General features: G+C 52.1%; 1 protein-coding gene across 1 annotated transcript in view; it reads right to left on the bottom strand.

The window, feature by feature from the left end:
* The window catches only part of TRPC5 (transient receptor potential cation channel subfamily C member 5), a 250,652-nt gene that overhangs the window by 88,667 nt on the left and 136,713 nt on the right, over positions 1–25,272 (bottom strand). The window contains exon 3 of the mRNA XM_048514709.1: positions 24,023–24,544. Coding sequence (XP_048370666.1) covers positions 24,023–24,544 — 522 coding nt within the window. The remainder of the gene's footprint in view (positions 1–24,022; positions 24,545–25,272) is intronic.

Here is a 25,272-nt window from a genome sequence, read left to right as displayed (position 1 = left end):
CCCCCCCCCCCCCCACCCCCCCCCCCCCCCACCCCCCCCCCCCCCCACCCCCCCCCCCCCCCACCCCCCCCCCCCCCCACCCCCCCCCCCCCCCACCCCCCCCCCCCCCCACCCCCCCCCCCCCCCACCCCCCCCCCCCCCCACCCCCCCCCCCCCCCACCCCCCCCCCCCCCCACCCCCCCCCCCCCCCACCCCCCCCCCCCCCCACCCCCCCCCCCCCCCACCCCCCCCCCCCCCCACCCCCCCCCCCCCCCACCCCCCCCCCCCCCCACCCCCCCCCCCCCCCACCCCCCCCCCCCCCCACCCCCCCCCCCCCCCACCCCCCCCCCCCCCCACCCCCCCCCCCCCCCACCCCCCCCCCCCCCCACCCCCCCCCCCCCCCACCCCCCCCCCCCCCCACCCCCCCCCCCCCCCACCCCCCCCCCCCCCCACCCCCCCCCCCCCCCACCCCCCCCCCCCCCCACCCCCCCCCCCCCCCACCCCCCCCCCCCCCCACCCCCCCCCCCCCCCACCCCCCCCCCCCCCCACCCCCCCCCCCCCCCACCCCCCCCCCCCCCCACCCCCCCCCCCCCCCACCCCCCCCCCCCCCCACCCCCCCCCCCCCCCACCCCCCCCCCCCCCCACCCCCCCCCCCCCCCACCCCCCCCCCCCCCCACCCCCCCCCCCCCCCACCCCCCCCCCCCCCCACCCCCCCCCCCCCCCACCCCCCCCCCCCCCCACCCCCCCCCCCCCCCACCCCCCCCCCCCCCCACCCCCCCCCCCCCCCACCCCCCCCCCCCCCCACCCCCCCCCCCCCCCACCCCCCCCCCCCCCCACCCCCCCCCCCCCCCACCCCCCCCCCCCCCCACCCCCCCCCCCCCCCACCCCCCCCCCCCCCCACCCCCCCCCCCCCCCACCCCCCCCCCCCCCCACCCCCCCCCCCCCCCACCCCCCCCCCCCCCCACCCCCCCCCCCCCCCACCCCCCCCCCCCCCCACCCCCCCCCCCCCCCACCCCCCCCCCCCCCCACCCCCCCCCCCCCCCACCCCCCCCCCCCCCCACCCCCCCCCCCCCCCACCCCCCCCCCCCCCCACCCCCCCCCCCCCCCACCCCCCCCCCCCCCCACCCCCCCCCCCCCCCACCCCCCCCCCCCCCCACCCCCCCCCCCCCCCACCCCCCCCCCCCCCCACCCCCCCCCCCCCCCACCCCCCCCCCCCCCCACCCCCCCCCCCCCCCACCCCCCCCCCCCCCCACCCCCCCCCCCCCCCACCCCCCCCCCCCCCCACCCCCCCCCCCCCCCACCCCCCCCCCCCCCCACCCCCCCCCCCCCCCACCCCCCCCCCCCCCCACCCCCCCCCCCCCCCACCCCCCCCCCCCCCCACCCCCCCCCCCCCCCACCCCCCCCCCCCCCCACCCCCCCCCCCCCCCACCCCCCCCCCCCCCCACCCCCCCCCCCCCCCACCCCCCCCCCCCCCCACCCCCCCCCCCCCCCACCCCCCCCCCCCCCCACCCCCCCCCCCCCCCACCCCCCCCCCCCCCCACCCCCCCCCCCCCCCACCCCCCCCCGCCCCCACCACCCCCCCCCCCCACCCAACCCCCCCCCCCCACCCCCCCCCCCCCCCACCCCCCCCCCCCCCCCCCACCCCCCCCCCCCCCCCCCCCCCCCCCCCACCTCCCCCACCCCCACCACCCCCAACCCCCCCCCCACCCCCCCCCCCCCCCACCCCCCCCCCCCCCCACCCCCCCCCCCCCCCCCCCCCCCCCCCCCCCACCCCCACCCCCCCCCCCCCCCCCCCGCCCCCACCCCCCCCCCCCCCCACCCCCCCCCCCCACCACCCCCCCTCCCCCCCCCTCCCCCCCCCCCCCCCGCTCTCCCCCCCCTCCCCCCCCCCCCCCCCCCCCCCCCCTCCCCCCCCCCCCCCCCCCCCCCTCTCCCCCCCCCCCCCCCCCCCCCCCCCCCCCCCCCCCCCCCCCCCCCCCCCACCCATGTATCTAATCTGGAGGAACCGGGTTTGATTCCCAGCTCTGCCAGCCTGAGCTGTGGAGGCTTCTCATCTCGTGGAATCTGCAGATTAATCTCTGGGCACTCCCCACACACGCCAGCTGGGTGACCTTGGGCTAGTTTTCACAGCTTCTCGGAGCTCTCCTCTCAGGCCCCACTCCTACCGCAAGACAGGGTGGTGTTTGTTGTGAGTGGGGAAGGGCAAGGAGATTGTCAGCCCCTTTGAGTCTCCTGCAGGAGAGAAAGGGGGGATATAAATCCAAACTCCTCCTCCTCCTCCTCCTCCTCCTCTTCTTCTTCTTCTTCTTCTTCTTCTTCTTGTCCCTTTTTGTTGTGATATGGCCATCACACGTCTTATAAGGCAGAATTTGCTCAATAAAGAGACAGAGACAGTTGCTTGTAGAAAAATAGGGTAACTTGGATAGAACAACAAGAAATATCTTTCTAACTAGCTGGCTCCTTCAGCCAGCTTGCAGCTTGACTTTCACATGGCTAACCAAAAACTACTAGAGAGCATGTGCAGAGAGTAACAAAGGAGATATAGCTATTGCCTACGTGCAGACTTGCATGGAGACCTAACTGAAAGGGGGGATATAAATCCAAACTCCTCCTCCTCCTCCTCCTCCTCCTCCTCCTCCTCTTCTTCTTCTTCTTCTTCTTCTTCTTCTTCTTCTTCTTCTTCTTCTTCTTCTTCTTCTTCTTCTTCTTCTTCTTCTTCTTCTAACTAATTAGAATGGACTAAATTAACTCCTTCATTACTGGATTGTGTGAGTGGCACTTGCCAAATACCAACATTTCCTCTTCCCTCAACAGAACTCAATGCCATGGAAGGGAAGGGTGACATGGCTGGGTGGGGCCCCTCCAGCTCCGGCACCCTAAGAGATGACCTAGTAGATGAACTTGCCCTGTTTACAAGGTATTGCTTTTGATATTTAAAGCCCCAAACAGTTTGGGTCCAAAGTACCTGAAAAATGGCATTTACCTGTATGGACTTCCCCAAATGTTAAGACTGTCTAGCAGTGCTGTGGAACCATGTCATAAGAACATAAGAACATAAGAACAAGCCAGCTGGATCAGACCAAAGTCCATCCAGTCCAGCTCTCTGCTACTCGCAGTGGCCCACCAGGTGCCTTTGGGAGCTCACATGCAGGAGGTGAAAGCAATGGCCTTCTGCGGCTGTTGCTCCCGATCACCTGGTCTGTTAAGGCATTTGCAATCTCAGATCAAAGAGGATCAAGATTGGTAGCCATAGATCGACTTCTCCTCCATAAATCTGTCCAAGCCCCTTTTAAAGCTATCCAGGTTAGTGGCCATCACCACCTCCTGTGGCAGCATATTCCAAACACCAATCACACGTTGCGTGAAGAAGTGTTTCCTTTTATTAGTCCTAATTCTTCCTCCCAGCATTTTCTAATGAATGCCCCTCCTTGGTTCTAGTGGTAGATTGTGAGAAAGAGAGAAAAATTCTCCTCTCTGTCAACATTTTTCTACCCCATGCATAATTCTTTTGTAGACTTCAATCATATCCCCCCCTCAGTCAGCCTCCTCTCCAAACTAAAGAGGTCCCAAACGCTGCAGCCTTCTCCTCATAGGAAGGTTATGCTCCAGTCCCTCAATCATCCTCGTTGGCCCTTCTCTGCACTTTTTCTATCTCCTCAATATCCTTTTTTGAGACATGCCACTCAGAACTGGACACAGTAAATCTGGCAAGTGCATTCAAGCACTCCAACTGCTTTAGTATATAAGGGCATGACAATCTTTGCAGTTTTATTATCAATTCCTTTTCTAATGATCCCCAGCATAGAGTTTGCCTTTTTCACAGCTGCCATGCATTGAGTTGACATTCCCATGGAACTATCAACTAAGACGCCTAAATCCCTTTCCTGGTCTGTGACTGATAGCACTGACTCCTGTAGCGTGTATGTGAAGTTTGGATTTTTTGCCCCTATGTGCATCACTTTACATTTTGCTACATTGAACTGCATTTGCCATTTCTGAGCCCACTGAGTCATGTCAGTGGTAGAGCTGTTGACGGCTTGCAATTTGGTTTTTACAGTTGCACTCCCTTCCCACACTGCCCCCCCTCCCCCAAGATCTATAATTCATTCATGGTCAAAGTTCTGCCACCCCTTTTCTTTGATGGTCTTGTGACACAATCTCAGAACATCTCTTTTTCAAATCCTCTTCAATATTTAATGGCGGTTATGGTGAAAAGTGCGTAGAAGATCTCCGAAACTGACTTGCAGAGATTTCACGCTGCTCATTTTTAATGCCGCTAACGCAAGTCCAACATTTTTGCTTTTATTCAGTTTACACGGCTGTCATCCAGTGATTTCAACAGACTTTCAACTGTTTCTAATGAGGTTTGCATGTTTGAAATGCTTTTATTTTGTTCAGTTCTACATTGCTTATATTGCTTTCACATCATCTAATGGTGCTTTGATTTTATTATTTTAATCTGCTGCTTTGAATCTGAATACTTCTTGATGATAAGCGATCTTTTCCTTTTAGATGTATTATCTATTTGGATGCCATGGTTATATGGTTTGAATTACATCCATTAATTCCTTCTGTAAGCTGCTACAAGTCATTTTTGCAGATATTAATTCCCTCAAGGAGTAGCAGTGGCGAAGGAGGTTAAGAGCTCATGTATCTAATCTGGAGGAGCCGGGTTTGATTCCCAGCTCTGCTGCCTGAGCTGTGGAGGCTCATCTGGGGAATTCAGATTAGCCTGTACACTCCCACACATAACAGTTGGGTGACCTGGGGCTAGTCACAGCTTCTCGGAGCTCTCTCAGCCCCACCCACCCCACAGGGTGTTTGTTGTGAGTGGGGAAGGGCAAGGAGATTGTCAGCCCCTTTGAGTCTCCTGCAGGACAGAAAGGGGGGATATAAATCCAAACTCTTCTTCTCTTCTTCAATAATTTTTTTAAATCCTGGAAACAATGGGGAAGTTATGCATGTCAGTGAGACATAAACTTTCCTAGCGTTCTGATCAACATGTACAAAGGGATGGTTTGGGAAGAACTGAATTTTGATGGGAGTTATAGATTTCCATCTAGTCCCAGCCAACCCCACCCCCCGGCAGGATTTTGAAGACAAAAGATCAACAGAGGTGGTTTGTCACTGCTTGCCTCTGGACAGCAACCCAAGACTTCCTTGGCGGTCTCCCATCCAAGAACTAACCGGGACTGACCCAACTTAGCTTCTGTGATCTAAGAAGATCAGGCAAGTGTGGACCATATAAGTCAGGGGCCAGAATTCTAGAGGCAGCCAAATTGTTCAGTGTTGTGGTACCTTAAAGACTAGCAAAATGATTGTGAAGCACTGATGCAGAATCTGAGAAAATGGATCGTGGATCCTGAAAGCTTCTGCTACAACATTCTTTTTATTGATAAAAGTGTCACAGGACTGTATTAGCAAAGGCTTCCATGGCCGGAATCAACTGTCTGTTGTGGGTAGGTTAATATGGGAGTAGATCAGGGGTCTGCAACCCGCGGCTCTCCAGATGTTCATGGACTACAAATCCCATGCCAATTGGCCATGCTGGCAAGGGCTGGTGGGATTTGTAGTCCATGAACATCTGGAGAGCCGCAGGTTGCAGACCCATGGAGTAGCTGGTCCTTAGTGGCGTAGCAGATGGTCCAGCAGTGGCGTAGGAGGTTAAGAGCTCGTGTATCTAATCTGGAGGAACCGGGTTTGATTCTCCGCTCTGCCGACTGAGCTGTGGAGGCTTATCTGGGGAATTCAGATTAGCCTGTGCACTCCCACACACGCCAGCTGGGTGACCTTGGGCGAGTCACAGCTTCTCGGAGCTCTCTCAGCCCCACCTACCTCACAGGGTGTTTGTTGTGAGGGGGGAAGGGCAAGGAGATTGTCAGCCCCTTTGAGTCTCCTACAGGAGAGAAAGGGGGGATATAAATCCAAACTCTTCAAACTCTTCTTATGGTATGCAGGTCCCAGGCCATTCAGGGCTATTTGAATCCCCGCACTGTGTGTCCTAGGTAATGGTGCAACATCCCTCCAGAAAGTTTGGTGGAGGGAGAGGGAAAAATGGCACATGCACTTCGAAGTCTTTTCTGACTGAAAACCGGAAGTGATGTCAGCACATTGTAGTGACACTCTAGGAATCCCACCGGTACATAATGAAAATTATAATTGTGCCATTCCTGACTTTCTGATACGGAATTTAAAAGATCCTTTTTAAAACTGCTTTGACGCCTCGTCCTATCATCACAAAAAATCTGGGCAAAGGTCTGATCAGAGGGACTACTGTGAACTGTGGCTCTGGGAAAGAAAGAAAAAGTACTACAGGACTTGATGAAAAACCGGATCTTTGGCTTCTCCTCAAGAAAACACAGCCTATGCCCGTGGTGGCGAACCTTTGGCACTCCAGAAGTTGAGGACTACAATTCCCATCAGCCCCTGCCAGCATGCCCAATTGGCTATGCTGGCAGGGGCTGATGGGAATTGTTGTCCATAACATCTGGAGTGCCAAAGGTTTGCTACCACTGGCTATGCCAGTACAGCATTTATCTCTATGTGCTCTGCCACCACCCTTCGTGCCGTGGCGACATGTTAAAAAGTTCTTTCTGTAAGCAGACAGAAGTGCCCCTTAGTCATTCTCCAGGTTTCCTCACAGCCTCTGGAGGGGTCCAAATCAACTAGCGACGGTGGCAGGCTTGACAGATTCAAAGCACCACCGAGTGTTATACGGCACTGCCGAGGAGAGCGTCCGTACACAGACGGGCCTTCTCTCCGGTGCTTTTGTATAAATAAAGGTCTCCCGGAAAAATTATAGCTTAGCTCAAATCTTTTATCTCTGGACATAACTCTCGAAGCTTCCCTGCCCCCCCCCCCCCCCCAAACTCAAACGTAAAATTATACATACCAGTGGTGGCGAACCTATGGCACGGGTGCCAGAGGTGGCACTCAGAGCCCTCTCTGTGGGCACACACAAACAGAGTTGCCTCCCCCACACATCTAGGCTGGCCTGGGCCGCTGGGCTCAATTATTAGCATTAAATCTAAGACCTAGTTTTGGTGAAGCAGTGTAGGTAACCCTGCTAAGTGCTGTTAAACCCCACTGATGTTCATGCGAAGAACTAACGCGCGATCCTTTACCCGGGAGTAAGCTCGGTAGCTGGCAATGGGGCTTGCTTCTGAGTAAACCTTCCTAGAAGAAGAAGAAGAAGTAGAAGAAGAAGAAGAGGAGGAGGAGGAGGAGGAGGAGGAGGAGGAGGAGGAGTTTGGATTTATATCCCCCCTTTCTCTCCTGCAGGAGACTCAAGGGGCTTACAATCTTCCTTGGTTCTTCTTCGACAACAAACACTCCTGGGTGGTAGGTGGGGCTGAGAGTTCGAGAAGTTGTGACTAGTTCATATCAATAGGTCAGCCAGCTGAGCGTGTAGTGGGAGTGTGCATGTACAGCTGAGCATTTGAATTCCAGATAAGCCTCCACAGGTCAGTCGGCAGAGCTGGGAATCAAACCTGGTTCCTCCAGATTAGATACACGAGCTCTTAACCTCCTACGCCACTGCTGCTCCAGCAAAATATCTGTTTATATACATATGGTTTATACTGTGATTTTAATGAACTTAAGCATTGGAGCAGCAGTGGCATAGTGGTTAAAAGAGGTGTACTCTAATCTGGAGGAACCGGGTTTGATTCGCAGCTCTGCCGCCTGAGCTGTGGAGGCTTCTCTGGGGAATTCAGGTTAGCCTGTGCACTCCCACACACGCCAGCTGGGTGACCTTGGGCTAGTCGCAGTTCTCCTGAGCTCTCCCAGCCCCACCTACCTCACAGGGTGTTTGTTGTGAGGGAAGGAAGGGAAAGGAGATCGTCAGCCCCTTTGAGTCTCCTTACAAGAGAAGGGGGGGGCGGGGTTATAAATCCCACTCTTGTTGTTGTCGTCGTCAGCCAGGAACTGTATTTAGGGGTCATTTGAGGGAGCACAGAGGCACAACAGTCACACTCTCTAGTCAGAAATTTTGGGTGGATCCAAGCCACGCAGAAGACAGAAGCCAAAGTCAGTCAAAATTATCCTCATTGAAGTGACAGACCAGGCTTTCACAACGAGGAAAGGGCACTCCATAATTCATGCACGCTTTCCGTTTTCACCATTTCCCCAGAACTCGTCAAGCGCTTCATTAAACTGAAATCATGTTTGCACTTCTAGTTCATGGAGCTCAAGCGCAGGAGAGCGGTTCACAGGACAAAATGTATTCTTTGGAATCCCTTGCAGCCCTTTACCTGACTGTAGACCACCTGCCTGTAGCTCCGCCAGTTGCAGAGTTTATACACGGTTCGTGTTACATGAGGTCACACAAATGAGGAGAACGTCTTTCACCAAGAGAAGACAACTGGCAGCTATCACGTGAGTGGTCACGGTCAACCACCTTTCCATGGAGACCATGGGCAAGTCAACCGCAAACATCTGCATGCTCAAACCCCCAACTGCTTGTGTTTTTGCAAGCATTGCTGCTCAGCACTTTGGACAGTGTTTGTACAATGGTGAGTGCTCAGTTGGACTCTCATGACATTCTTGCGTGTGAGCAGATCCAAGTACACAGCACCTTCCCTTAAGAAGAACAAGAAGAGTTTGGATTTATATCCCCCCTTTCTCTCCTGCAGGAGACTCAAAGGGGCTGACAATCTCCTTGCCCTTCCCCCCTCACAACAAACACCTTGTGAGGTAGGTGGGGCTGAGAGAGCTCCGAGAAGCTGTGACTCGCCCAAGGTCACCCAGCTGGCATGTGTGGGAGTGTACAGGCTAATCTGAATTCCCCAGATAAGCCTTCACAGCTCAGTCGGCAGAGCTGGGAATCAAACCCGGTTCCTCCAGATTAGATACATGACCTCTTAACCTCCTACGCCACTGCTGCTCCAGCTTTCCCTTTACCAGTGGCGTACTAGACCTAAATGGCGCCCAAGGGCATGATCACCTCCCCCCCGGGCGCCCCACTTACAGGAGCCAGCAGGGAGACTGGGAGTGGGCAGGGCTCAGACGGGCAGCTCAGACGGGCACCCACTCTGGCACCCTGTCCTCCCTGCCTCCCTGCAAGACGGCTACTGCCCTCCCCAGGCCCTCGGGACAGCAGGAGCCTGATTGCAGGGAGGGCAGGGCACCGTGGTGGGTGGCCCAGGCAACCACTGTGGCTGCTCGCTGCCAAGCCCCACCCCGCCCTCCAGGGCCTGGGGAGGGCAGATGCTGGCCTGCAGGGACACCAGGATGGGGTGGGGCTTGGTGATGGGGTGCCCGGCGGGTTGCCCGGTGGGGGGTGCCCCATGGGACATGTATGCCCCATGTCCTCATTAGCGGTAAGCCACTGCCCTTCACTGTTACTTGGGTTTTCATATAATGGTGAAGACTGCTAAACCTCTTTCATTCAATCCGTCCCCAGTAGTCCAAATAAATTAAAGGGAAAATAGAAACGGGAAGCATGCTTGTTCATATTCAGCATGGGGGAGAACAGCCCTTTCGCCTCCTTATGCGTAAGATCTATTGGTCTTAAGAAGAGTTTGAAGAACAGTTTGGATTTATATCCCCCCCTTCTCTCCTGCAGGAGACTCAAAGGGGCGTACAATCTCCTTGCCCTTCCCTCCTCACAACAAACACCTTGTGAGGTAGGTGGGGCTGAGAGAGCTCCGAGAAGCTGTGACTAGCCCAAGGTCACCCAGCCGGCGTGTGTGGGAGTGCACAGGCTAATCTGAATTCCCCAGATAAGCCTCCACAACTCAAGCGGCAGAGCTGGGAATCAAACCTGGTTCCTCCAGATTAGATACACGAGCTCTTAACCTCCTACGCCACTGCTGCTTAAGGAGTTCAGCTCTTAGGGGAATGGATACACAGCTCATTGATGCGTGACCATCCGACAGAGCTAAACAACTGGGTCTGAGGCATGTAGGCCCCGCATTATTTTTATCTACATCATGCCCCGTTGCTTTGCAAACAATGTGTTTCCTTCTCGTCTTCTAAATAATTCATCAGATGCCCTGAGAACATTTGAAATTCCAAGCGTGCACCCATTCCACATAGGAAACAGTTTTCAGTGCCAGAAAATAAATAAAGAAATAAAAGGGTGCGATTTCCATTTGGAATATCAACGCTCATCAACTGCGTCCTACAGAAATCACCAAAGGGCATGTTCTCGTGTTTTCTATATAATTGACACTCTGTCTCTTGAACAAAAAGGTAATTTGCTTTCCAGGCTATGTACAGTATGTGTCAGCTTTGGGGAAAAAACACAAATTCATTACAAACAGATAATTTCTTTCCTATTTTGTCCTGAAAGTGCAAGATTTTTTAAATCACACATGAGTACATTTTAATCTTGCAGTTCATAAAGTATGCACAGACATCATTTTGGATCAAACCACCATAGTGGCTCGTATTAGGAAGAAGCTACCATTTCCCCCAATATTGCAAAGACAAACTGAAGTGTGTGTCTCTTTTCTCTCTCTCCAGTACTCCCCCCACAAAAAAATTATATTATTAACTCTGAAAATTTCCCTCCGTCTTCAGAATTGCAATTAAGAGGTCTCCTTCCCCCCCTCACTCTGTCCCTTTTTATCAATATAACTAGCATTGCTGTGGCTTATTGTGGTGAAATGGGAAAGGAACAGTAGCAGCAAATCAATTGCAGAGGCCAGTAGTACGTGCTCATGCAAACACACACCCTGATACTGTGCGATGTCAGTGATGTGTGTGCCCGCATTCCTTGGGGGGGGGGGGAATGGAAAGGCACCCCTCCCACAAATCTAGGCTGGCTGGTCATGATCCTTTACCTGGGAGTAAGTTTGGTTGGTGGCAATGGGTGTCACTTCTGAGGAAACCCTCTGAGGGGCGCGACACAGCCATTCAAAGTATGTCACAGTTGCTGTACCGAGCTTACTCCTGAGTAATGCATGCCTGGTTTTCTTAACTGTAACCACAGTATTCAGGGAATCTAGGGTGCCTGGCCCCTCCCGCCCATCCCTTGCATGTCGCCCCTCACTCTCTTCCCTCCCTCCCTCACTTAGCTTCCCTTGCATGCCACCCCTCCCCCTCCTTCGCTTCCTTTTCCCTCCGCTAGGGTGGGTGGGTCATATCAAGATGCTGGGCCCCCTGCCTCCCCTCCCTTGCATGCCACCCCTCACTCTCTCCCCTCTCTCACTTCTCTTCCCTTGCATGCCTCCCACTCCATCCCTTTCCTCTCCCTCCCTCTCTTCCCTTACATGCCACCCCTCCCTCCCCCTCCCTTCCCTCTCTCTTGTGTGTATGTGTGTGTATGTGTTTCACTTCCACTCGAGTTACTGCCTATGTACTGTTTCCACTGCTCATATCTGGCCATCTGAGTGAACATTCTAAGCAGCACGGACATTCTAAGGGTGACAGTTACACACAGGCAGCTGCATGTCCTTCACCAGGAAGCGCCAGGAAAAAGGTGTTTTACCTGGGCCAGGTTTGAAATTTTAGGTATGTGACCATCTAAAAACACTCTCGCCTGGCTGACTATAGTGGCTGGGAATTTTCAGAGGAATTGGCCCAGCAGTTACTGAGTTATACTGTCATCAACAAAAACACTGTTAGCTTTTTATATAGAGAGATTTATCAGTGTAATACAAATTTACATATTTTATATTACAGAAAATCAGAGTTGGGGGGGGCAAATGGCACCTCGGGCAAAATGGTGCCCACTCCCCGCCCACTTACCTTAGTTCAGCCAGCTGAAAAAGACCAGCTGGCTGCTCTTTGCAGCGGGCTGAAAAGCTTCTGCCAGGCCTGGCAGGGCAAGGAGGGAGGGGTGTGGGGCTGCCCCGGGGGGGGGGGGGGCGCCCAGGGCATTTGTTCCTGGATGTCCCCATTATAGCTATATCATGGCAGAAAATTTATGTGTTGCAATATTGCTTAGGTAATTAATTAATTGAAATATTTATACCGAACTAACGCTAACATTTTGTAGTATTGCTTAGTTGCTTAGTTAAATTAGTTCTATTTCTCTCTCAGATAAAGCATCCTGCATTGTCTCTGCCCCCAGACTCATCAACCGGCAGAGAAAAAAGAGGGAACAACTTGGCAGACTTGCAAGCAGCGGTGGGATCCAGCCGGCTCGCACCACTTCGGCAGAACCGGATGTTAAAATGGTGCTTGTAAACAACCGGTTGTTAAATTATTTGAATCCCACCACTGCTTGCAAGCAATCGTCAAGTCTTCAGCTTCAGGGTTTGGCAACTAAGAACATAAGAACAAGCCAGCTGGATCAGACCAGAGTCCATCTAGTCCAGCTCTCTGCTACTCACAGTGGCCCACCAGGTGCCTTGGGGAGCTCACCTGCAGGAGGTGAAAGCAATGGCTTTCTGCGGCTGTTGCTCCCGATCACCTGGACTGTTAAGGCATTTGCAATCTCAGATCAAAGAGGATCAAGATTGGTAGCCATAAATCGACTTCTCCTCCATAAATCTGTCCAACTAGCAGGAGCTTCGGGGCTGGAGATATGGCGGGGCTGTGGAATTGTATGTGCTGCAACATCACTTCTAGCGAAAACCCCCAAAGTGGTATACAGTAGCTCTGAGAATTGCTGGAAACTCCATGGTAGAACCACAAAGTTTCTGACTAGAGCTACCCTACCCAGTGGCCTGGCAGCTATTTAAATGATCACTGCAAGGGGCTGAAGAGACTTGCCTCCACGGGTGTTTGGAAGGAGTCTGGAAATGGGGATAAAGTGCCAAATCTACCTTCCTCCTGGCCTGATGGACCAGGAAGCAGGTCCTGATCAAAAGAAGCAGGAAACCAGCTGTAGTTGCCTTTCCCTGAAGGCCCAAGAATTATACGCAGTCCCCAAAAGTTGGAGAATCAGGGCAACGCAGTCATGCAGCGCCAGTCAAACTGACACTGACCTGTCTATTTATAGCTCCTTTCTGTTCCAAGGAGATGGGAGAGTCCTTCACTGGCAAAAGCAAGTCCTCAAATTCAGCCTCTTGAAGGACAGGGATTGCTCATCAATCTCTCATCAGCTCAGACACAATGGAATTGGGGTCCTGTGCGGCATCCAAAACATCTAACCATCAAGGGTTCTTCACTGTGACATCAGAAGAGCTATTAAAATCCTTGTGGGTGCTCTGTGCATGTTCTCAGGAGAAAGGCCACGTGGACGCAATTAGAACAATTCAAAGTTATTTGGGAGATTATCAGTAAAGAAGAAGAATAATAAGAAGAGTTTGGATTTATATCCCCCCTTTCTCTCCTATAGGAGACTCAAAGGGGCTTACAATCTCCTTTCCCTTCCCCCTCACAACAAACACCCTGTGAGGTGGGTGGGGCTGGGAGAGCTCCAAGAAGCTGTGACTAGCCCAAGGTCACCCAGCTGGCGTGTGTGGGAGTGTACAAGCTAATCTGAATTCTCCAGAGAAGCCTCCACAGCTCAGGCGGCGGAGCTGGGAATCAAACCCGGTTCCTCCAGATTAGATACACAAGCTCTTAACCTCCTACGCCACTGCTACGCCAGAAAAGGTCTATTTGGCTCCTGGGCCATTGTCAGGCCTGCACCATTCTCGGCCTGGCAGCCACTACGTCCGCTCCAAGGCCACGGCTGTTTCCATTATCATCGCCCCAGGCTAAGGAGGCCTCCCCTGCTTGTGCGAAACTAGTCAAAAGAGCAGTGGTGGTGAACCTTTTCGAGACGAGTGCCCAAACTGCCACCCAAAACCCACTTATTTATCGCAAAGTGCCAACACGGCAATTTACCCTGAATACTGAGGTTTTAGTTTAGAAAAAAACTATTCGGTCCAAAGCGTGCGTTACTCGGGAGTAAGCTTGGTGGTCATTGTTGGCTTTGTTTTAAAGCAACCATGCAACTCTTCGAACAGGTGAATCATGACCCTAGGAGGGTTTACTCAGAAGCAAGCCCCATTGCCAGCAACCGAGCTTACTCCCAGGTAAAGGATCACGCTTTAGCTCTTCGCATGAAAATCAGTGGGGTTTAACGGCACTTAACAGGGTTACCTGTACTGCTTCCCCAAAACTAGGTCTTAGGTTTAATGCTAATAATTGAGCCCAGTGGCCCAGGCCAGCCTAGATGTATGCGTGGAGGGGTGATTTCCCCCCCACGAGACGAACTCTGTTTGTGCGTGCCCACAAAGAGGGCTCTGAGTGCCACCTCTGGAACCCGTGCCATAGGCTCGCCACCACTGCAATAGAGCTTCCCGTTCATTCTTACCTGCCTTCTTCGAGGGAGTGAACTCTCTCTCCTAAACAATGCCACTATTCCCACTGTCCTTTCAAATGCTGATATTATGGGAAGGAGAGGGTGTGGGGGGGTGGGATTATGGGCTGAACCTTTCTGTAACTTACAGGTATACACCAGGCTCAGAGAGACAAACTTCTGAACCTTGGGAACGACACAGTTCCAATAAAGCTCTTGAAATCTTCTTGAGTCTCGTTGGATGACTGGAGTAACAGACCCTCCCAGCCGTTTGGTAAATTGATTCACCAGATCCCAGGTTTCTGAACTTAAACAGGTCTCAAAAACCAGTCAGGCAGCTGCATCTATACTTTTAGGGGGACACTTTTGGCACTGTATTGTCGAAGGCTTTCACGGCCGGAATCACTTGGGTGCTGTGTGGTTTCCGGGCTGTATGGCCGTGATCTAGCAGCATTCTCTCCTGATGTTTCGCCTGCATCTGTGGCTGGCATCTTCAGAGGATCTGATGTTGGGAAAGCAAGTGGAGTATATATATCTGTTGGAGTGTCCAGGGTGGGTAAAGAAACATTGTCTGTGAGTAACAAAGAAGGCAACCAGGTCAATAGTTGAGGGCATCTGAATAGAAGTATGAGTAACAGGATGACCATAGACAAAGGAAACAAAGGCCAGGATACTTCTATTCAGATGCTCCCACCAGTGACCTTGCTATCTCCATTGCTACTCCCATGCTATAGACTTCATTGTTACTCATACTTCTATTCAGATGCCCTCAACTATTGACCTGGTTGCCTTCTTTGTTACTCACAGACAATGTTTCTCCACCCACCCTGGACACTCCAACAGATATATATATATACTCCACTTGCTTTCCCAACATCAGATCCTCTGAAGATGCCAGCCACAGATGCAGGCGAAACGTCAGGAGAGAATGCTGCTAGAAGACGGCCAGACAGCCCGGAAACCACACAGCACCCAAACTTTTGGCAATGCTGAAAAGTGCCCCCTTCTTTCATTGGAGATCAACTCTGGCAGAAATGTTTGCCTGAGCTGCTTTCACCTAGGAGGTGTTCACTGCATGGGTGGCAGGAAGACCCTATAGCCGTGGTGGCAAACCTTTGGCACTCCAGATGTTATGGACTACAATTCCCATCAGCCCCTGCCAGCATGGCCAACCTATGTCTGGCAACCCTACCCCCCGCCTCCAGGCAGTAGGCAGGGAGTCCTGGCATCCCGACTGACTCCCCATCACTTTTCCCTTTGAGACAGACCATACGGACCTATGGTAACCGAACTCCAAGGAGAAACTCTGGAGTAGTAGTGGGTATAGCAGTGGTGGCGAACCTTTGGCACAACATGATCGAGGATCACGCTGCCACGTTCAAATATCCCGGGGTGGCGCATTTCAGCGCATCAGTTTTCAAGGGCCGGGGAAACGCATCGTGCCATGAAACTGAATGTGCTGCAGCTGTTTGCAAAAGCGGACATCTAGTTCCTGCCATGGGGCATTTGGGCCTTGGCTAATTGGCATAAATGATGCTAAGCAGGGTGTGTGTGTGTGTGTGTGACAAAGATGGAATGGTTGCCAACTTCCAGGTGGGACCTGGACATTTCCTGAAATTATAACTCCAGATGACAGAAATCAGTTTCCCTGGAGCAGGGGTCTGCAACCTGCGACTGTCCAGATGTTCATGGACTACAATTCCCAATTGGCCATGCTGGCAGGGGCTGATGGGAATTGTAGTCCATAACATCTAGAGTGCCAAAGGTTCGCCACCATGGGGGTATAGCATCCAACTGAATGCTCCACCCACAGCCACTATGGGGAAGAGATAGAGCCACAAGCCACCTTCAAAATAGTCAGGCTAAACTAAGCTCCACCTTCAAAATGGTGGCTGGGCATTTCCTCCCCGCCCCCCCCCCCCCACCCTGTTAACAGGCTTTAAAGTCTTTACTTATTTTTTTCTGGGCCAGCCAAGCTGTCCTGTAGCATTACAAGATTTTTCATCATGCTTTTCTCTCCTGTGGAGAGTCTCAAGGCTAACACACTCCTTTCCCTTCCTCTCCCCACAAGAGGTCCCTGGTGAGGCAGGTGGGGGTGAGAGAGTCTGGAGAGAACTGTGACTGATCCAAGGTCACCCAGCGGGCTTTATGTATAGGAGTGGGGAAACAAATCCAGTTCACCAGATGGAATCTGCTGCTCATATGGAGGAGTGGGGAATCATACCTGGTTCTCCAGATTAGAGTCCACCGCTCTTAACCCCTACTCCTCCACCCTGGTTCTGTCTTGCAGCATGGCTTGGCAAGGAAAGGGAAAGGAAAGGAAGGGAAAAAGAAAGGAGGGTTCCAGGTCATAAGAACATAAGAACTAGCCTGCTGGATCAGACCAGAGTCCATCTAGTCCAGCACTCTGCTACTCGCAGTGGCCCACCAGGTGCCTTTGGGAGCTCACATGCAGGAGGTGAAAGCAATGGCCTTCTGTGGCTGTTGCTCCCGAGCACCTGGTCTGCTAAGGCATTTGCAATCTGAGATCAAGGAGGATCAAGATTGGTAGCCATAAATCGACTTCTCCTCCATAAATCTGTCCAAGCCCTTTTTAAAGCTATCCAGGTAAGTGGCCATCACCACCTCCTGTGGCAGCATATTCCAAACACCAATCACACGTTGCGTGAAGAAGTGTTTCCTTTTATTAGTCCTAATTCTTCCCCCCAGCATTTTCAATGAATGCCCCCTGGTTCTAGTATTGTGAGAAAGAGAGAGAAATGTCTCTCTGTTATGGGAAGCATAACTGTGTTCCTCCCTGAGTGCAGACGCGGCAGAGAAAAGGAATGCAGAATTGTGCCGCAGCCATGAACGCAGAGGGGCCGAGTGATCGGAGATGCTCGTTTCTGCCTGATCCCACCCCACTTACAGCGGCTGCCTGGGCGGGGGTGTGAGAGCATCCATTATCTGATAGGCTATATACTATTGTGAGATTATCCTTTTCACTCTGTGATCCCTGATTGGCTGGGATCACCAAGAGGTCAAAACAGACAGACGGGGAAACCAGGCGAAAAAAGAAAAGTGCTATTTTCAGCCTGAAGCACAAAACTAGCATAAAATCTGCCCAGCTTTACAAAACACAAGTTCCTCCTTTCTGGATTTCTTCGAACATGCATCATTTTTTTTAAACCATACCTTTAAGGTCACTGGCGTTCATCCCATGCACCAAGGCAAGAACTACTTGACCTAAATTATCCGTGACAGATGACTGCACAGACGCTCTCCTCAAACCTCAAAGGAAAAATAAACTGCGTATTTCCTGGGCAAATCGCTCCACAATCCATACAATTGTAACCAACAACATGTCATTAATACTTTTCTCATTTCAATTTATGCTCCTGCAACTTAAATCTATGGTCTATCCCAGTGGTGGCGAACCTATGGCACAGGTGCCAGAGGTGGCACTCAGAGCCCTCTCTGTGAGCATGCGTGCCCAGAGTTCGTCATGTGATAATAGTGTAATTATTTCAGGGAGATTATTAGCATTAAACCTAAGACCTAGTTTTGGGGAAGCAGTGTCGTAACCCTGTTAAGCGCTGTTAAACCCTGCTGATTTTCATGGGAAGAACGAAAGCGTGATCCTTTACCTGGGAGTAAGCTCGGTTGCTGGCAGCGGGGTTTGCTTCTGAGTAAACCCTCCTAGGGTCATGATTCACCCATTCGAAGCATTGCACAGTCGGTTGCTTCAAAGCAAAGCCACCGACTACCACCAAGCTACCACCAGCAGAGGAGGTTAAGAGCTCGTGTATCTAATCTGGAGGAACCGGGTTTGATTCCCGGCTCTGCCGCCTGAGCTGTGGAGGCTTATCTGGGGGATTCAGATTAGCCTGTGCACTCCCACACACGCCAGCTGGGTGACCTTGGGCTAGTCACAGCTTCTCGGAGCTCTCTCAACCCCACCTACCTCACAGGGTGTTTGTTGTGAGGGGGGAAGGGCAAGGAGATTGTCAGCCCCTTTGAGTCTCCTGCAGGAGAGAAAGCGGGGATATAAATCCAACCTCTTCTTCTTCTTCTCTTCTTACTCCTGAGTGACGTGTGCCTCGGAGCCAACTGTTTTTTCTATACTAAAACCTCATATTCAGGTTAAATTGCCGTGGTGGCACTTTGCGATAAATAACTGGGTTTTGGGTTGCAGTTTGGGCACTCGGTCTCGAAAAGGATCGCCATCTATCCTTCCCACAGCAGCATTGGAGACTGTTTTTCCCCCCTCCCTGGTACCGTACGAATCAGTTCAAAACCATTTCCGTGGTCCCGTTGCCCAGTTTCCCTCCCTACACCTAATCTTTGAAGTGCAAAATATCCATTTTTATCAGTCATGAACCCAAAGCGTGCTGCGAGGAGGCTACTATTGCAGTGACATCGTATGGATAGATTTTTCCAACTGTTCCATTCCATGCATTGTTTCAAGCAAGCCGGACATGTAATGGGAGGGGTTTGAAACCAAGAATTCCCCCCGCCACACACACACACGTCCCTGCTACTATGGTCTCTGCATGATTAACTGCTCTGGTCGTGCCTCTGGGATCAGGTGTATTTCTGTTCTATGAACATTGCTGTTCAAACGCTTGCCGCAAAGCCACAAAGGAAGCTGTCCGGGGCATCTCTGCATGAATCACTGTTCCATAAGAATGCTGAGATGAAAGATGAGAGATTCACGCAGGAAGGAGAGATAAATGTCTCAGAGAACAAGCTATTCCTTGCTTGACTTATTCTAAAACTGAGTTAGAAGTTTTGGAAACTGTCAGAGGTTTTGGGAAAGGGCTCAGGGACCATTTTGTCTAACTATAAATCACTCACAAAGGTGGGAATGAATTTACCAGGATGATTAAATAAAGGGCGGGCAACAGGATCAAAGGGATCTACATTCTCATCTATTTTATTTTGCTTTCTTCTTCGGAACCTGCAATGCGGAAAACGCTCCTCCGGCATTTGGCTCTTTCTGGCAGACTCCCAGTCTTAAAATATTGTCTATATATGGAAAAATGGCTTCTGCTGCAAAAATCCTGAAGTCCTGGGCAAAGGAGGAGGATCATTCATGCTGAAAAACTCTAGGCAGTTCAGTCCTTAAAGGCATACTTAGCAACCCGGATAATTCAGTCTTCGAAACTGCTTTGAAGGATTAAAGTATTAAGAAAGCAGAATCCATATGTATCCATTTCAGTGTCTACCCATTCATGTCTAAGCACCGTTTCTACAATTTATCTATTTTATTTATTTAAAACATTTGTTAGCTGCCTTTCTCCCCAGGGGAACACAAGGTGGCTTACAATATAAGTAAAACAATTCTAAAACCGTGATAAAACACTGCAAATAAGACACCAATTATTAAAAACCTCATAGAATGTCACAATTTAAATACTGTGCTACGTCCAAAACAATGTAAGATTCACAAACAAGCGTGGCACATAGGCGCTGGCTCAAGCAATTTATATTACCTGTTCGTTTCTTGTAAAGTATGCCAAATTGTTGGCTATTAGACTTATCCAACTATTATATCTCCATAACACATATATATCTCCACTTTAAATCCAATGCACAATATTTACAAGATTATGGACATAGTTGGTTTAACAAATATATGATTATGGACTTGAGAGAAGGTTGTCTTGTAATAAATTGTTGCATGAATTGGATTTAAAGTGGAGATATATATATGTGTTATGGAGATATAATAGTTGGGTAAGTCTAATAGCCAACAATTTGGCATACTTTACAAGAAACTAACAGGTAATATAAATTGCTTGAGCCAGCGCCTATGTGCCATGCGTGTTTGCGAACAATTTAAATACTCCAATTAGGACTGCTGATAAATAAAACGAAACCAGTCACATGCAATCCTAAATAAATCTGCCTTCTTCAACTGCCTCCTTCAGATCCAAAGTGAGGGGCCCAGGAGTACTTCCCCTGTGGAAGCTGTTCCATAATCCTCATCGTTGCCAAATGCAAGTTGGGACATTCCTGGACATTTAAGGCAGAGCCTGGAAAAGGCAGGTGCCACATTCAGGAGTAATTTTATTTATTTATTTATTTATTTCTTCAGCTTCTATACCGCCCCATCCCCGAAGGGCTCTGGGCGGTGTACAACAGATAGAAGTAACAATATAAAATAGTTAAAACATTAAAAGGCAGCAATGAAACCAAAAAATTAACTCTAATAGTTATACAGTTAAATATCAACAAAATGAAGATTTGAGTGGCGTCCAGCATCCTAATTTTAACATTCCCTCCTCCCCCGAAAAGGGAGGCATGGTGGGTCTCGTTAGATGGCAAATGGCCCAGATGTCAAGGGCCAAGCGAGAGCCAAAGGGGGGGGGGGCACCATCAGCGGCTAGTTCCTCCAAAGGCCCGGCAGAACAGCTCCGTTTTACAGGCCCTGCGGAACTCACCAAGGTCCCGCAGGCCCAGGACAGCTGGAGAGAGGGCGTAAAAGGCCCTGGCCCGCGTGGAGGCCAGCCGCATAATTGAGGGGCCAGGGACCACCAGTAAATTGGCCTCAACCGAAAGGAGAGGCCGTGCAGGGACATATGGAGTGATGCAGTCTCGAAGATACGATGGTCCCAGGCCGCGTAAGGCCTTAAAGGTCAACACCAACACCTTGAAAGTGATCCGGAACTTTACTGGGAGCTAGTGCAGCTGACGCAATACAGGCTGGATATGTACCCAGGTGGTGCTACCTGTCAGCAGACGCGCTGCTGCATGCTGAACCAGTTTTAATCTCCGGATCAAGCGCAAGGGAAGGCCCGCGTAGAGCGAGTTACAATAGTCTAATCTGGAGATGACCGTTGCATGGATCACGGTGGCTAGGTCTGCTTGGGAGAGGAAGGGAGCCAACCACCGAGCCTGGTGGAGGTGGAGAAAGGCCAAACAACCTACTGTCCAAAGTAGCCATTTTCTCCAGGGAAACAGATCTCTATTGCCTGGAGATCAGTTGTAATGCAAGGAGATCTCAAGGTCCCACCTGGAGGTTGGGAGCCATAATAGTCATGGGGCTGCCACCAAAAAGGTCCTCTGTTGCATGCCCACCAAATGAGTTTCTTTCTTTGGTGGGGAGGGTCTTTCTACATGAAAGCCAGCCTCCACAGGTACAGGGAACTAAACTGTACTCTTTCACTGCTCTTGGCGTTCCTCTTGAACCTCAGGCTATTTCCGGCGCTGGATATGGATATGAGAAAAAAGGCTCAAAGCAGCAAATGAAAGCAGGACGGCAGTGGCGTATCTGCCAAGGGACCGGGGGGGTGCCCTCTGTCCCTGGGCGCCACTAATCTGGTCACATGGGGGGTGCAAAATCGGCCCCCCAGGTGACCAGGAAGACGGCAAGGCAGAAGGAAGTCCTGCTGCCTGTTGTCTTCGGGTGCCCTTGGCCCTGCCCATGATGTCATCAACAAGGAAGCATGAGGATACCGCCCCTCCAAGCCTTGCCACGCCCTCCCGGCTCCCAGCCGGCAGCCGGCAGTCCTTCCGGCAGCCCCCAGGCATAGTGTGAGGGCGTCTGGAGTTCGGTTTTCTCTGGACGCCATTTTCCCACCATAAGGCTCTGCAGGAGGGCGACAGAGATTAGATCCTGTTGCCCATGTGATGCATTTTCTCTGAAAAATGCACTCTTGCTTTAGACCTGACCAGGTGCAAATGTGGATTATTCCATCACCTCTACAAAACCAAGGCTATGGCTGTGCTGCAGGGCTGTTGTGTCATATTTCAACCGGTGGAGTAGGACAGACAACTGTGGCTACCAGCTGAGTCATTATGCTTTCTCCTTACAGAAATGTGACTACGGAGCTCACTTTTATGTGATTGATTCATCAGCTACCCTTAAGTAAAGCGACAACAAACCTGCCGAGAACACTGGCTTCTGGAACACAGAAGGATGGCCGCTTTTGAGCAGGAACTCGTTTTAAATTTAATTAGCAAAAGCTAGCATTCACCAACACACCCACATTTCCTTTCCTGCTTTAAAAAAAAACACCCTCAAGATTTCTGATACTTTATGAAACACAGTTTTTTACAAAAAAACCAAACACGCCCTGTTCATTCTTTTTGCTGCACAATCTGGCATTTGGATGGGTAACCTTGATAGCAAATAAAACCACTGCCTCCACCATGACCTTCCGATTCTTGGAAGTAACCTGAGCAGGGCTTGTTACGAGGATTACCAACCTTCAGTTGGCCCTGGACATCTTCCCTCTATTTCAACTAGTCTCCAGACAACCAAGATTAGTTCCCCCAGACAACATGGCTGCTCTGAAGGGTGAACTCTATGGCAGTAGACCCTGCAGGCAAGGTAAGCTCTTGGTGAGTGGGGAAGTTCCGCAGACTCAGTTTGAACCAGAGAAAACCAATCTGTAACGTTGCTGCCAGACCTCCTCATCCAATTCTCAGAGTAGTTTTGCATCTTCACCAAAAATGCCTCTGATATTTTTGTACAGCGAAGCATGAACAGCTACACCAACGAATGTATCTGTGCTGAAAGGTGAGCTGAAATTCTGGGAGCCCTCCAGATCCCAATTAGAGGGTAAGGAAAAGGGAAGGCCTTCACAGTGAGGGGTGGCATGCAAGGGAGGGGAGGGAGGGGTGGCATGCAAGGGAGGGGAGGGAAAAGGTCCGGCATCTGGATATGGCCCACCCTAGCGGAGGGAGAGGGAAGGGAGGTAGGGGGGTGGCATGCAACAGAAGGGGAGGGAGGGAGGGGTGGCATGCTAGGGAGGGGAGGGGGGCTGGCATTTGGACATGGCACACCCACCCTAGCGGAGGGAGCGGGAAGGGAGGGGAGGGGAGGGAGGGTGGCATGCAAGGGGAGGGAGGCGAGGGGAGGGAGGGGTGGCATGCAAGGGAGGGGAGGGAGGGGGCCCAGTATCTGGACATGGCCCACCCACCCTCGCGGAGGGAGAGGGAAGGGAGGGGAGGGAGGGGGAGGGGTGGCATGCAAGAGGAGGGAGATGAGGGGAGGGAGGGGTGGCATGCAAGGGAGGGGAGGGAGGGAGCCCGGCATCTGGACATGGCCCACCCACCCTAGCGGAGGGAGAGGGAAGGGAGGGGAGGGAGGGAGGGGTGGCATGCAAGGGAGGGGGTAAGTAAAACTAAGTAAAGAACTCTCTCTAAAATAAAACTTTAGACTGATATGGCAAAACTTTGAACTCAATGTCAGGGGCAACACTGAACCAACCTCTTCATCCCACACCTGGCACAAGCATGTTGAAAGCCACCTGGGGTGGCAGCTCTTTCCACCTCACCTCACGGATGACCCTTCCTTTCCCACTTCTCCCAGGACTGATGAAAGCAACATACAAAGAGATGTCCAGCCTACCAATGCCCCAGAATCCAGCAGCCAAAGGCAGAGTCCCTGATGTATCACACATCCCTGGGGTCATTACAGCAGATGGACAGACCACATATCCTGAGCATTTGGCTGGGATTATAATAAAACTGGGTAGCTTGCTCACATGCTCATACATGCTCATTTACACCCATTACATTCCAAGTGTGGATACAATGGAATGGATCAATGTCATGGGTTGGACCCAAAGATATATTTTTTGCTCACAGAGGACATCCCACCCTGAGAAGAAGACTTCTCCTGAAGGAAGACCATCCCTAGATCACAGAGGACATCCCACCCTGAGATGAAGACTTCTCCTGAAGACCATCCCTAGATCACAGAGGACATCCCTCCCTGAGAAGAAGACTTCTCCTGAAGGAAGTCTATCTCTATATCATCTCTAGATCTAGGTCCCCTGCTTCTGGTAATACACTCTAGTCAAGACATTTCCATTGCTTCTATCTAACCCTCTATGCTTCCCCCTCCCTCCCTAGAAAAACAGCCCTTACCTCTTTCTGGTGATACTTTATTGCTACCTTTAGCTTCGCCAAATCATGACATTTTTGGGGGTCCAGCTCCTCGCTCTGATCGTCCCTGTGGTTCAGAATGATTTCCAGCTCCCTGGAGCTCCGGGCCTGATCCAGAAGGTCCTTAGCAAAGCGCTTGCACTGCTGCGAAAGCTCCTCGTACTCCGCCTTGAACTCGTTCTCCACTTTGCTGAGCTCCTTCAGCTCCCAGCCCAGCCGGAAGGCTGTCAGGATAGGGTCTTCGCTAGATAAGGCAATCAGTGACGGGCTGGCCAGCGCTTTGTAAATGTTCAGCCGCGACCGGGAGTGCCTCAGGCTGTCCACCTCAGAGCTGGAGACGCACTCCACGCAGTTGCATCGGATCTGGTGCGGGCGCGGGATCGTGACCCGTCTTTGGACTAGCAGCTTGATGATCTCGTAGTTGTTGGTGTGAGCCGCCAGCATGATAGGGGTGATGTCGGGGGTGAATTCTGAAAACTGAGTGTCCATCATCAGAGTGGGGACCTACACGAAAGGTCAACCAGTCAGTAAAGATTTTGATTGCACAAGCTACAAACCACAGTAGATCATGGTCTACGTCCTAGGACAATTAAAACAAAAAAAAAGGAACATGCTCTAGTTCCGTGGTGGCGAACCTTTGGCGCTCCAGATGTTATGGACTACAATTCCCATCGGTCCCAGAGGACTGTTTGGGACCTCCTAAGGCACACGTTTACCAGAAGCTACGGAGACCCCAAACAAGCCAGGCTGATACCCTACAGCACAGGTGTCAAACTTGTGGGCCTCCAGATGTTATATACTGCAGTTCGCATCATCCCCTGCCAGCATGATGCTGGCAGGGGCTGATGGGAATTGTAGTCCATAACATCTGGAGTGCCAAAGGTTCGCCACCACTGTTCTAGTTACTTGAGGCGACACTTCACTTTTGAGTAGCATGAGAAAAACTGCCAGTAAGTGAAAGGCGAGGGCAGAAGTCCGTCAGCAGAAATCCCTTCCTGTTCAGCAATAAAGCTTGCTGAGCTACAGCTCCCACAAGATTTCACAATAGTACAATGTCACTTCTGGTATGAACCCGGAAGCTGACATCACACTGGGGTGATACTTTAGGATTCTACAGAAACCATGATGAAACCACAGAGTTTTGGAGGAATCCTACGGCATCGCTTTGGCTTGATAACACAATTTCTGTGCTTGTGCCGGAATTGACATCGTCCCATAGGAGCGATGGAAGC

Source organism: Sphaerodactylus townsendi, linkage group LG13 (assembly GCF_021028975.2).
Source record: "Sphaerodactylus townsendi isolate TG3544 linkage group LG13, MPM_Stown_v2.3, whole genome shotgun sequence".
Lineage (NCBI taxonomy): Eukaryota > Metazoa > Chordata > Lepidosauria > Squamata > Sphaerodactylidae > Sphaerodactylus > Sphaerodactylus townsendi.
The sequence above is the reverse complement of the archived record's forward strand: the minus strand, read 5'-3'. Positions and strand labels throughout refer to the sequence as shown.